Source organism: Cheilinus undulatus, linkage group 20 (assembly GCF_018320785.1).
Source record: "Cheilinus undulatus linkage group 20, ASM1832078v1, whole genome shotgun sequence".
NCBI lineage: Eukaryota > Metazoa > Chordata > Actinopteri > Labriformes > Labridae > Cheilinus > Cheilinus undulatus.
This window is the reverse complement of record NC_054884.1, coordinates 18,342,854-18,357,084: the sequence shown is the minus strand read 5'-3', so window position 1 is coordinate 18,357,084 and position 14,231 is coordinate 18,342,854. Positions and strand designations below refer to the sequence as shown.

Here is a 14,231-nt window from a genome sequence, read left to right as displayed (position 1 = left end):
GATGCACAATTTTCTTTAAAAAAGTAGTAAAGAAGTGTTGTTTCTAGCAGTTTTTTTTCCAGCCAATCTACCTGGCTATTTGATCCCAGCTCATATCACATTTCTTCTCGTCTTACCTGTTCTAACTACAACAGTGTGTCACTCTCTGTGCCATTCACTGAACCACTCTTTGCCCTTTCAGTAGCTGCTCACCGCCATGCTGCTGCAGCCCCTGGTCTCCCTGAATGTCACGAGCCATCTCTGGTTGCGCCCTGTTCTTTTTATAGCCGGCCAACTGAAATGTGAGGGGTCACAATGGGAGGATAAATACAAGGGCCAGCGATCTGCAGGGGTTGTCGCAGACGAAGGCCGGGTCTTCTCCCTCTCTCTTCTCTCAGCTCTCCTCCTAAACTCAAAGGTAAAAAAGAAATACAAGTGTGAATATGACTTGAGTGGTCTTTTTTGACACCTGTTGCACATGCTTGCTCTTATAAAGCAGGAGTTTTCTCACATGAGAGGTGTTATGTTTTGCCTTTTCTTCAACTCGACCGAATGTGTACAAAAATGTGTCATAAGTGTCGGAACTTCATGACTGTGACATTTAATCTCCTTGCCTGCAGCTTTCATACTAACCTAAAACTGAAATGAGTTGTCATGTTTCTGTTAAAACTGATCTCATTGACTCTACTTTCCAATGTGCATTAGAATTTTTAACCTGCAATGTTTGGCAGCATTTGAGACTTCAGTGCATCACCAGTTGTTGCTCCACCGTACTTTATGTGATGCAAAGTTTCCACTGCATTATTTTTGAGCAGGCGCAGATGACTCAGTGGTTTAACTTTTTTTTTTTCTAAGCCACAGCTCTTAAACTGCAGCAGGGTAGTATGCTGTTTATATTTAGTGCAGCCTATTGATAGTGGAGGCACAGACAGAAGGGTAGGGGGAGTGGGAGATTTAGCACTGAAGTGCAGTGAGGAGGACGGGAAAGGTCGGGGATAAGAAGCTAGAAAATGGAATAGGTCAGCCACATGCTTGTCATGACTTTTCAAGGGTGGGCAGATAGCAAGGGAGGGGGGTGGGCTGACATTGGATCCCATGTTCTGCTACATATTGTGCCTGGGGAATATTGTGTAACCCCAGCACATTATGTCCTTTACAGTGGTGGAGCAGACATAGCTGCAACAACTGCAGTCACAAGCATGTGGTACAAACCCTAGCTGAAGTGTAGACCGACATAGACAAACAGGAAAATGTCACATCGTGTAGTCTATCCCGGGTTTCACCACTTCCTTCACACAGTGGTCCAAAAGCTCTATCATCTTCTCTTCTAAAACTTTCCCATACATTTCACATTAAGAACCACAACCTCAGAACGGGGAGCTGTGCAACTCTGAACCTATGCCCTTACACATTTGCGTTGTGTCTGTCTTCTTTGTCTTTCCTGTGTTCCAGTTCCTCATTATGTCATTCTGTGCTTCTTCCTCTTTCTAGAGTCAGGATGCCTCACGCATACCCCTTCCTCACTCCTGAGCAGAAGAAGGAGCTCAGCGATATTGCTCAGAGGATCGTCGCTCCCGGCAAGGGAATCCTCGCCGCAGACGAGTCCACTGGTAAAGTATTTACATAAAGCCCATTTAGTTTTGGTTTAAAAATACCACTAGGAATAAAAATAACCTTTATTTGTGTAGCACTTTTTCCAAACAGAGTCACAAGGTGAAGAAAAGAAACAGGGGGAGAGGAGAGTGCAGGGTGAATTATTGAGACACTAAAAAATAATTATAATATCAATAGAAAAACTTTACAGCAAGAGCATCCTCAGCACTATTCAGTCACATCTAGGGTAGGTCAACATGTGGTCAAAAGCTGAACACGTATTTTTTCCTGAGGTGCAAATTGGCGCTTAAGCAAAAGGCAAAAAATATAAACAAGACTAAATAAGACTAAGTTAATCAGAGATCCAATAGTTAATTGTGACAGTTTATAAAAATGTTGACTTCAGAAATTAGTTTTTAGTAGCTGTTTAAAACAAACAATGGAATCAAGCTGTCGTTTTATGAAACAGGAGATGGCAAATGTTTATCTTTAAAGTCCCTGTAAAGTGATAATAAATCTTTATTCTACATTTTTTATATGCTAGACCACTGTGTTATGAACTACCAGGCCAAATTTCAGTCATGAAAAGCATCTCTGAGTTGATGAAACAAAGCTTCAAAGTCAGGAAAATCAGCTCTAGGATGGTGTGGGCGTGTCGATTGAATGGGTTGAAGCCACGCCCACTCACAAGAAATACAATCCTCCCCATTTTTAAAAATGCTTCTGATCAGAGCGCAGCTGCCTGGCTCTGTGGAATTAAATTTACTGTTTTCTGGCTCAAATCTCTCTGTTATATACTTTTAATGACCTGTATGAACAAAATGGACAAAGAATAATGAACCCTTGAAGGGAAATTCACAGTTTACACTCTGTTCTTGAAGATACTACACACACATAGGCTGAGTTACGTGCAAACATGCACAAACAGGATCCCCATGGACATGCATTAATGGACAGATGTCAGAGTGATGGCCTTGCTGCTCTCACTGAAGTGCTTTTGAGAGCTTTTGGGGGTTCAGTGCCTTGCTCAAGGACACTTGGACAGTACTCAGAGAGTGGACAGCTATGACCAAAGTCCAGACATGGGCTGTTGCGTTAAGGGGGCGGGGTAATTCCCCATCAAGACTGGTGATGTCATGGGCTCAGATTTTGGCCCTGCCCAAATAAAACCAAGCCAGGAAGGAGGAATGACTTTCTGTTTGTCTAAATCTAAAATTCAGTCACACATAGATCTCAGTGTTTTCACATATTTAAAGCAACCTTATTCCAACATATCTAGCATGTTAAGACACAAAGTCTGGAGTTTACTTTACAGGGACTTAAATGCTGCTATGAGGAATTTTTCGCTGGTTGGGAAACAGACTGACATCAATATTACAGCCTTTTTGTGCTCAATTAGACCAAGCAAGACCATCAGTAACAAGCTTGATTTTATCTGTAAAGTTTTTTTTTTTTTGTTTTTGTTTTAACTTTAAACTGCTGCGGTGGGGTAGTGTCAGAGTAAGTGCTAGACACCAGACCACGTTTGTTATTTTAACGTTTCTAAGTAAGTGATACAATCAACAGCTGAAAAAGCAGAATGAGCTGGATTGCTTGTACAAGCCCAATCTGAAAAGACATAATAATAATTATTTATAATTATATATCTTATATACCTTTAAAAACAGATGTTTACTAAGTGCTTTGAGTTCTTAATAGTTCAAATGAGTAATAATAATTAAAACAACTGAAAGAAATGGAGATGACATAGCAGAGAGACAGTTAAAATTCTAAAATAGTACTTATTAAAATACATGAGGAGCAATAAAGGACAAAATTATTGTAAAACATAGCATGACAAAGAAATAATAGACAAGTTAAAGAAAAAATATGAACACTTACACATATATAGAATATCTATGTAAGGGTCAGGGACATTACATGCATATTTTTGTGTCTTAATCTATTATTTCCTTTTGAAAATAACAAATCAGATCATGGCATACATACCTATCAGGCCATGGCAAACCTACTACACAGTTTAAAAAAAAAACAACCGGTAAAATCTACTCAGTGAAATTGAGGTTACAATTTGTACTGAGTTTAACTGTGTACATTTTACTCAGTATTTTGTGTAAATAAGCAATTGTAATAATCTCAAGAAAAACTGGCTAAATATAGTCAAATTTTATCATTAGACTCCACAACTTATTATCTTATGGAAATAAGTAATATTTACTTTTCATTGTCACATTGTAGATTATTCATGGGCGTAATACAATAACATTTTATAGTCTTTCTCCACTCAGATGAGGTACAGCTGTGGTTTGTTAGAAGCCTGAGTTGCACAATGTTAGGAAGAGACAGACAAAGAGTGTAGTACACCTATCATGCGAAGGTCACAGTGACTTTCACAGGTGGGAAGTCTCCAACTGAGTGGGTGACTTTGCTTATGGTGCGGAAGTGTCTACACACAAAAGCAATTTTAATATCAGGAACATGATCAAAATAATCTGCAGAACAGGCAACATCAAAACACATTTACACAGTTTCCTCTGACTTTAAGTCCAAAAGCATGCTGGGAAAACTCTGCCCAAGCAGAAGCCTTGGTCAGTGAACAAGCAATGATGAGTGTGCACATGGCAGAACATACCCAATATTTTTGGCTAGAGTTCATTCCCACAAAAATCTTTTTCTGTAGTGTGATAGTTTGAATACATTTCCCTGTATTTGAATACTAGAATTAATTTCATATTTTGGACTTCAAACCTAAAAGAGTCAGCTGATGTGACCATCCAAGTAAATGAACAGATTACAGACACTGTGAAAAATGGCCTTTTAATTGTGAAGAACTGAAATTACCATACTTTGGGGTAGCTTTATGGTGTAAATCTTTAAAAAAAATTAAAGTTCTTAAGATAACCAAAGACCTTTGTCCTTGAATTTGCAAGTTATGAAATGTCAGGGTAGTGCAACCGTAAATATGGGACAACTGTATGAAAATGAAGGTGAACAAAATGATTGCAGCATAATTTATCATCCATTTAATTCAAGCTGACACTCATGGGGAATAAAATAGTTTGTAGATCATTTACAAGTAAAGATAAAAATATTTCTTTTCAGTCATAGGTCGGAGGTTACAATTTCCATATCTGAATCTGCAAGCCTTATCTGCTCAGATAGGTCGTTCCAAAGTCAAGGGGCCTTTAGTTTTGAGTCTTGACTTTGGAACAACCAGAAGGCCCCTGCCCAAGGATCTTAGGCCTCGCGTTGGTACATACGGTGTCAGAATTTTAGAAATATAACCTTGTGAAAGAACCATACAGGCTTTAAAAGTGACCAGTAAAATTTTAAAATGTATCATAAAACTGACATGGAGCTAATGGAGGGAAGTGAGGACAGAAGTGATGCGATGCTGCCTTTTAAAACCAGTTTTAAGCCTGACCAGCTCAAGATGGAAAAATCAGTGCAAATATGATATTCAGTGCAAGGGTCACTGAAATCTAAACAAATCAAGAGTTCCTCAGGAGAGCTCTGGAAGTATTTCTCACACTAGTAAATTGAGTTTCATGTATCTTATTTCTTTGCAACCTTAAGGCAGCGTTGCCAAACGCTTCCAGAGCATCAACGCTGAGAACACTGAGGAGAACAGGAGGCTGTACCGCCAGCTCCTCTTCACCGCTGATGACCGCATCAACCCTTGCATCGGTGGCGTCATCCTCTTCCATGAGACCATGTACCAGAAGACCGATGATGGCAAACCCTTCACCCAGTTCCTTAAAGAGAGAGGCATGGTGGTGGGCATCAAGGTCGACAAAGGTGTTGTCCCCCTGGCCGGAACCAACGGCGAGACAACCACCCAGGGTAAGCAAAGAACGGATTTCCATGACACAAAGAGGGACAACATTTTTTAAATACCTGTCTCTCATTTATCTGGTGTGTCTTTCACAGGTCTGGATGGACTCTATGAGCGCTGCGCCCAGTACAAGAAAGATGGTGCTGACTTTGCCAAGTGGCGCTGTGTGCTGAAGATCACCCCAACCACTCCCTCAAGGCTGGCCATCATTGAGAATGCCAACGTCCTGGCCCGCTATGCCAGCATCTGCCAGATGGTAAGGCACAGCAGATGGAAACACTGTGACAGGTTTTCAACATGATTCTACAACCATCACTGCAGACCAATGACAATGTTAGAAGCTTTCTAGTAGAAGTATAGGTTTTTTTAAAAGTTTGTTGTATTAGCTTAATAAACTTTGGTCTGCGCTTTTAAAACAAGGTTATCATTCACTATTTTGCAGTGAATTTTTTCAATCAGTGGAAAAATCCCTTGTGTTATCCCTTCAAAATACCCTTTGAGACATGACAAGGCTCATAACATGGAACAAATACAAGTTCAGCCATTATTTTGACTTCTCTTCCACAGCACGGCATCGTCCCCATTGTGGAGCCTGAGATTCTGCCAGACGGTGATCATGACCTGAAGCGCTGCCAGTACGTCACTGAGAAGGTCCTGGCTGCTGTCTACAAGGCTCTGTCCGACCACCACGTCTACCTGGAGGGCACTCTGCTCAAGCCCAACATGGTTACCGCCGGACACTCCTGCTCACACAAGTACAGCAACCAGGAGATCGCAATGGCAACTGTGACCGCCCTGCGCCGCACTGTGCCCCCTGCAGTCCCTGGTGAGTTTGAGGCACTCAAAATGACTCAAAAACTGGAGTGTTGAAATGTCAGATTTCTCAAATTTCAGAGTTTATTTGACCTCCCAAAGTGTAATTTTAACACCATTCTGAGTGAAATGGTTTTTAGTGTTGGAGTTATTTGACAGTGTTAATCATCAGTGTTAGTCCAGCTCTGTCAAGTCAATGGATCTAAACTCTGCCATTTCAAACCGAGTATCCCATTATGCTCTTGGGTAGGGTGTTTTAGATATGTCTAGGTGTTGCCTGTTGTAAAGAGATCCCTGTTTTGTAGTTGTTTTATGATTGACACTCATGTACCATGAGTGAAGGTATCCACCAAGTTAGTCACTTCCCACCTTTAGTCTGCAACAAACTGTGGTGTACTCATTTTCAAACATGACTTTGTCATCAGTGGTTAAAAAAGATAGCAGTCTTTAAGTGCATGGCAATGTGTCAATAATTAAAATAGTAAATACTTCAAATTTACACCCATAGTAATAGGAAATAAAACGTGTAAAAAAGCACTTTAATGTGTAAGAAAAACATGTAACCTGTAAGATTCATATATACTGGAAAAAGTGTTACATTAAACACTATGGGAGCTGAACTGATACTGACCTCAGAGTGTACTTTATTTTGTTAATGTTAAAAAATGATTAAAAACTGAGTTATATTTACTTGAGTTTATACAAGTGCATTGCTGAATTCTCCGATTTTCCTGCACAGGCATTACTTTCCTGTCTGGCGGCCAGAGTGAGGAGGAGGCTTCAGTCAACCTGAACGCCATGAACCAGTGCCCTCTGCACAGGCCCTGGGCCCTGACCTTCTCATATGGCCGTGCCCTGCAGGCCTCTGCCCTCAAAGCCTGGGGTGGCAAGAAGGAGAATGGAAAGGCATGCCAGGATGAGTTCATCAAGAGAGCTCTGGTACATCTGACTATAAATCAATTCAAATCTAAAAGAATAGATACATTAATATAATGATGCTGCAGAACTGTTTGCACTGGTGCCATTAATTGTTAATATAATGTCTTTTTCCTCTTCCAGGCTAACAGCCAGGCCTGCCAGGGCAAGTATGTTACCAGTGGAAACAGTGCTGCCGGTGGCGAGTCACTCTTTGTTGCTAACCATGCTTATTAAGCATGGACAATCCTCATTTTCCTTTCCACCTTCTTCCCAACATCAAAATATCTCCATGGAAATTGCCATGTTGTTACAGGCACTCAAGTACAGCACTTTCACAGCATCTTGGTAGAAAGTGAAGAAGGACAGAAGAAAACTTTCCTTTGAGGTTGTCTCTGCAGCTAGAAGATCCTGAAAAAATGTTCTGCCTCCATTCCCTTACCTTTTATTTTTTAACACCTTTTTGCAGGTGAAGATTCCCTCACTGTTTTTACACAACTTGTACTCTTTTTCCTTGGTCTGATTCCACCAAATCAGTGTATGATTTATACTGATACCAAGAATAAAGAATTTACCCTTAGTTCACCCTTAGTTTGTTTCCTTCTTGAGTACAGCATCAATTTAAAGTCTCATTTAAGCAGGAAAATGCTAGAGCCAGGGTTGGCTTAAATGTGCCTCACTGGGGTTATGTTATTCACAAAAGGCCATTAAAGAGATAATGAATTAATTGAAATTCAAACACATCAGCTCTCTGCCCTGGTAATTTACATTTTGAACCTTATGTGAATCCTAAATGATTAAAGTAACCCTGGATAAATCCTCATAATACCTTCTCTTTCCATCAGGATTCAAACATGTTTTATGCTTTGATATAGCAGCTGGTTTAACAGTCCGTCAGTCTCCTAAGCTTTGGTGGCATAAAGGTGGCAGTAACCTCCCAAGGAGTAATGCATTGAGTTTCCTGCAGCAGTAACAGCTTAATCACACAGTGTTATGATTTATTACATTTGCTCACTCATGTGGAGTAGTTAACACGGTTATCAACACACTGAAGAGTACTTTCAATAGGATAAACGGTGCAAATAGTCAAATAAAATGAGCAAGTCTTATGTGGCTGCTGCCACTGTGTTAAAACTCGGCTAATCAGTTAGGATATCCTTGTTTAAAATCACAAATATTTATCATCATTGAACTTTGATTCATTATAATGGTGAGACTTAATCAGCAGAGGATGACATCTACAAATAAAGAACTGATTATAGTTTACTGATCCATAGTTATCTGTGATGTAAAAGAGAATGGGTAAATAAAGTTGAAAAGCATAGCTTCAAGTGGAAACACACAATTGAATGGAGTCTTCCCAACTCAAGTTAACAAGTTCCTCTGATTCAAATGCATTTAATTTTAGGGTATATCATCTCAGTTTTACCCATACAATTGTGTCAAAGGGTCAATTTCAAGTTGAAATAGCCCAGAAAAGTACAACACCACAATTAAAGCACAAAGCAGAATTAGAGCCATGCTAAATACTACAATACTTCAACAAACACTCACAGATACTTTTTAGAGTCTATTTCCATCAGTGCAGCACCCAAATTTACATGACAATACATTAGCTTGTACATACAACATGCGCCACTGACGATAAATATCTTCGTCATCTTTCAGCTGATCTGTAATCACATGACCAATTTATTTTACTTCATTGCAGATATTCAGAGTATTACCTGCCAGTTTAAAATCAGGAAAAGCCATATTTTTATCTTCCTTGGTTCTACAGATCATGATAACACTTGTTGCATCGTTGTACTTTATGTCATGTTGTTCTGTACATAGAACACACATTAAGGAGCTGCTGAAGACTGGTTGAGCTCGTGCTAAGAATCACACAATCATCAGCGTACATAAGATGGTTCACCACTGTACTGCCAACCATACAGCCAGTTCTACATTAGTTTAACTGATTTGAGAGGTCATCAGATAAAAATTAAACTAAATAAGAGATAAAATGCTCCCCTGTCTGACTCCATTACTTGAAAAGGAGCAGACACACAGTTGTCCCATTTAACTCTCATGTTCTGATGAGCATACCAATAAGACAGGATTCTGACTAAATATTTAGGGACACCGACTTGACTCAATTTTTCAAATAATTTCCCATGATTCACATGATCAAATGCCTTAGAGGCATCTAAAAGCTATGGAAGAGTATAAGGGCCACTGAAAAAAAACAATTTTGAGACAATTTTTTTTTTCAATTGTGAGAAAAAAGTCAGAATTCTGAGATTAAAGTCAGAATTCTGAGAAAAAAGTCAGAATTCTGAGAAAAAAGTCAGAATTGTCTCAATTTTTTTTTTTTCAGTGGCCCTAATACTCTTCTGTAAAAAGAACATAAAAACAGATGAACTTTTTGTCTTATAGTTACTCAATAGTTCCTTTAGGACACATTGAAGCCAAATTGATTATCTGTTGAGACAATTAATTTATTGATCCTTTCCAGGAGAATTTGTTCAACAACTTTAGACAATATGCTAGCAAGAGCAATAGGTCTATAATCTGAGCAGCCCACTTTTCCTGCCTTATCTTTGACCACGGGAACCAGCAGCACTGTCATCGTAGAGTCTGGAAGAAAGCCATGAACTGAGAGGGCAAAGAAGCATAGAGCAAGAAGCGGAGCTAACCTTGAGCTTGCAATCTTAAGATGTTCAGTGGAGACAGAGTCCATACTTGTTGATTTATTCACTAAGTTTTTGATAGTTTGATAAACCTCATGGGGCCTCATCGTATCTACGCTTTCAACACTATCCACTTGATAGCATTCAGACAGGGCACAGTTAAATAGTTTACTATAATGCTGTTGCCAAAGCTCAACAATAGCATTTGCACCAGAGACTCCATCTACTGTACATGGTACGGACAGTTTGCAGTTATTAATCAATTTCAACTCTTTCCAGAAAGCTTTGCTATTGTTATATAAAAGTTTCTTGGCCATGGAGTCAGAATAAAAAGTACAAATGATCACATTATATTGATTTTAATGAGTAGTTTATACACAGTGATCTACATTCATGTCAGTACCGATAAACCACAAATGAATATGATTTAAAGAGTAAAGCACAGAAGCAGAATCTACTGTCTTATACTTAAGCAATAAGATTACAGTTTTTCTCTTTGATTTAAAATTATAGCTAAATTGTGAGCTGTGCTGGCTTGTAGATAGATAGCCTTTAAAAAGGCTGCAGTCGATTTAACAAACAAAAAAAATTTGCATATTAATTTGGCACTAAGAAGAACACAGTAAAAGCACACATTTTAAATCTTTCTGTCAGTTTAATTCTATTCACCGCACACTGTCAATTGTATTTAACTTACAGATCTGGTTCATTTTTTGGTTGCAGTGGATGCCATTATTACTACATACATGAATATAGACCATTGAGCACATAAACCATTCATCAGAATCTGTTTTATGTGAGCATGAGTGCTTTTTATTCAGAAAATCTCAAGTTTCCTCACATACTTGTACATGTACTTGTCTGCTTGTATCTGTGCTGTCCCAGACTAACCACTCTGATTAAAAGCTAAAAGCACTAACACGTCCGTCATACGAGACAGCTGGATTGCGCAATAAATGAGAAATTAAATATGCATCCTCCATGTTTTAGGCAACACACCTATCTTAAAGTTTTCCTCTGAGTTCTGAACATGTTTGATAGACAGTGATCTGATCCTATCAGCTGTGAGTCTCCTCAGTGATGCTGCAGACGGTCACACACGCTGTGCATGATGTTAACTACATTTTGAACAAACTCGTGGATGTATTTCAACATTTGGTTAAAGCTGTGTTTAAAAGACTTTAGTCAGACATGAATCATGTAGAATAAAAGATGATATAAAAGAGAGGAGGTTAAACTACTACTCGTGATGTAGCCTGGCCACACTCTTTACTGTATTTCTGTTGGAGTGTGAGCAGACTTGTCTGGAATAGTTCATGATTTCCTCATTGCGGGGGATCCTCAGCACATTGCTGGAGAAAAGCTCACATGCCTTGCTACCTATTCAACCTATTCAACTTTCTTAACTAATATCACAAGAAAACCAAAAGACCAACGCTTCCGTTTGTCCACCTTCAAAATAAAATCGTTAAATATCTTTTTCAAACAAGGAAAAACTGATATTTTCAGGGCAGCTGATTTTTCTTTTTTTCCCTTTACCTGACACACTAGATAGGCTGTTCCATGTATCCATTGCATGGATGTAATTCCTGCTGATCTGGGAAATCTCCCATAGGAAATGTTTGAGAAGGGCAGGACTTTTCAAGAATCCTCAGAAGATGACTGGCTGAACATTTTGCTTGTCACATTGATTACAGGCCAACTGGAGCAACAATGCAAGATGAGCTGTTAGATGTGCAGCTCCAGTTCTACCCTGAGCTCTTCAAGCTAACGCTGCTGTAAATATGAACAGTGGAGCATGTCGGCAGCTAATCCTCATGACAAAGCCAGTCAGTGAAGAGTGCAAAAACACATCTCAAGAGAAGCTTCTAGTGTGGATCTTTGCTTGTGTTTTACTTAAGAAATGTGGCCTAGCTGTGATAAGACTGCTGCCATGCTATGGCTACATCCAAGCTAAGTGCTACACTGGCAGCAGCCATTGTATATACCGGCTTATAGTAGAGCTAAACCCTGCCTGGGAGTATCACAAACTTGTACGAAAGCAGGTCAGCAGAGGAGTGAAAACATTTTTTCTGTCATGAAGCACTTTCAATGCTGCCCTTTTCTCTTCTTGTTATAAAGAAATTTGGTCTAGTACTGATGAAAGTGTCTCTACACGCTTAGCCACGTCCAAGCTATCAGCCTGTCCTCAAATGTTGCTAGCTTCTATGCTAACGTGTGGTGTGTACTCCTCAGACCAGGCAGTTTGTTTTAATGGTGATCTTGTCAGTGTTTGCTAGCTGTTTATTGTAGCACCTCTGGCAGGTTCAGTAAGTCTGTTGGATCAGTGTATGCTCTGTGGGTAAAGAAGCTCCATGGAGACATCAGTAGCCTGTTCACCACACATTGTGATCTCTGATCAACAGTGATCACTCACAGCAGCCATTATATATACCCGCTTTGCTTTGGTTGAAACACAATTGCCAATAAATAATCAAAAACCTACAGCTGTTTTGACTTGAAGTAGATTTGTATTTTATTTGCAAAATAGATGATGGTCAAAACAGAGCATGAGACCCACCTTAAGGATTGTGTAGAAGATAGAGGGAGTCATGCTGTAGCATTTTTAATGTAGCCTAAATCATGCCCTATATAAAATAATACCACTGTAAAGAAAAAAAAATGTAAGGGTCATAGGGTTTCACATCTAGTAAAGCTTTCTACTGCAGCAGTTGCAGGCACTCTTGTATATTTTTAATCTGGTGTTCAGGAAGCATCAGTGTGCGTACGTTTGACTCTTTTGGCCTTATGCTTTAAAACTGTGAAGGCATCTTATGAATGTGAGTGTTGCTTTTGAAAACAGGAAATGAAACAAGAGCAGATGAGCGTCTCTTGCATCACAGTGGGCTGCTGTGAGGACCCGCTGATCATTGATGAGGGTCCCTCCACAGATGTGCCGTGCAGCTGAACCAAATCTGAAGTGCATGCTGGCCTGCAACGACCCAGCTGAGGCGGTCACACCACCCACTATCTTTGTGTTCAGAGGAGCCAAACCCCAGTCTGACAGCGAATAGACACACATATGAGGCAAATACATGCTTTCATTTGGAGGTAAATGTAGGAGCATTCATATGGCTGGTTGTAATGAAATTAGGCTGTACTTTCCCTGAGCCTTTGACCCTGTAGAAAAGAGGGAAAAAAACAGTTAGTTCTATCTGTTCAGGTCAATGTAAGTGTCTTTGAATGCTGAACAACTTAAATGTCTGATGGATTTGAGAGTTGTACACATAAACGACCACAAGGTGGTGCTAGAGCTGAAGCAGTTTCCTACAACTCCTTTTAATTGATAGCACTATGTATGCAGATACTACTGCGTAAAAAACTTTGTATAATCATCTTTAATAGAATGTCTTATACAGTCCATTACTCAGATTTAATGAGTGGTAAAAGGCACTGACATTTCACAGCCAGGAGACTTTCAATCAAAGCAATAATAACCCATCTCTCAATACACCTTGTTCTGTGTATGGGACTCCTTTTCATAAAAAAAAACTTTAGTGCAAACATTTTTTCTTTTTTAACTGTAACCCCCTTTTTCATTTAAACTTCAGCCCTTTTCTTTTTACTGTTGCGTTTTCTTGTAATTGTTTGTGTAACTATGATTCTTCATTCAACATAAACAACAATGACTGGCATCATTTTGTCATTGTTCTGGGAACAGGTGTGTTTATGGGTGGCAATTTCACAACACTAATTTGTTGAAAGACAGAGAGGAATTTAACCCAGCCTTGCCCAGAGGATGCTGAAGAATCAATGCTCTCATAGCTGCAAATGGGTGTACAAAATAATTGTTAACCCCACATATATACTACATACTGTATTTTTCTGTTCATTTAAGGCACTGAATACTTCAAACATTAAATAATGTGAAAAACACTTCTCTTTTTATATCAGAATATTGAAAGATGATCCACAGCTGCCCTGGCGCATCTCCGTCAAAAGCTATAGGTTACATATTTCAGATTTAAACAAGTCCTCTTGCTCTGTATGGGCTCTCTGTGGAACGGTTCACTGTTAACAGGAGTGAGGGAGAGGATGTTTTCTCCACAGGAGGAAGCTGCATAGTGTGATCACAGAGTTGCATTTAAAACTACGGCAGCAAAGAGGATTAGACCGTGTTTGGTCTGGAGCTTAGCACAGCTGATAAGACAGCCTGAGGCCAGAGTTAGCTGGATAATCACATCACATATCTTCACACGACCTAAAACTCCTTTTCCAGAACTGATGCCAGAATCCAGAATCACCTGGTTTAATTTGAAACAGGTTTGTTCCATCTGTTTTAAATGTTTTACATACTTTCAACGTGTTTAAATTTGCTACACGTTTATCTCAATGTAAGGCTTTTTGCTGTTGCCAGTGGTTTGCCCTTGTTGGCCATGAAA

The 14,231-nt window shown here is 39.4% G+C and overlaps 1 protein-coding gene across 1 annotated transcript; it reads left to right on the top strand.

The window, feature by feature from the left end:
* The first annotated feature begins 248 nt into the window (after positions 1-248).
* aldoab (aldolase a, fructose-bisphosphate, b) lies at positions 249-7,715 on the top strand. Its single transcript, XM_041816499.1, has 7 exons — positions 249-397; positions 1,471-1,589; positions 5,149-5,415; positions 5,503-5,663; positions 5,975-6,233; positions 6,960-7,159; positions 7,280-7,715. The coding sequence occupies exons 2-7, from the start codon at positions 1,478-1,480 to the stop codon at positions 7,370-7,372; spliced, it is 1,092 nt and encodes a 363-aa protein (XP_041672433.1). The 5' UTR covers positions 249-397; positions 1,471-1,477; the 3' UTR covers positions 7,373-7,715.
* The last annotated feature ends 6,516 nt before the right edge of the window (positions 7,716-14,231 follow it).

What these genes read in the sequence shown, in the direction of transcription:
- aldoab (XM_041816499.1), top strand. Translation starts at nt 1,478, where the DNA reads ATGCCTCACGCATACCCCTTCCTCACTCCTGAGCAGAAGAAGGAGCTC. An exon ending in CGCCGCAGACGAGTCCACTG is followed by an intron (nt 1,590 to 5,148) that starts GTAAAGTATTTA and finishes TGCAACCTTAAG; the next exon opens with GCAGCGTTGCCAAACGCTTC. An exon ending in TGTGCCCCCTGCAGTCCCTG is followed by an intron (nt 6,234 to 6,959) that starts GTGAGTTTGAGG and finishes TTTCCTGCACAG; the next exon opens with GCATTACTTTCCTGTCTGGC.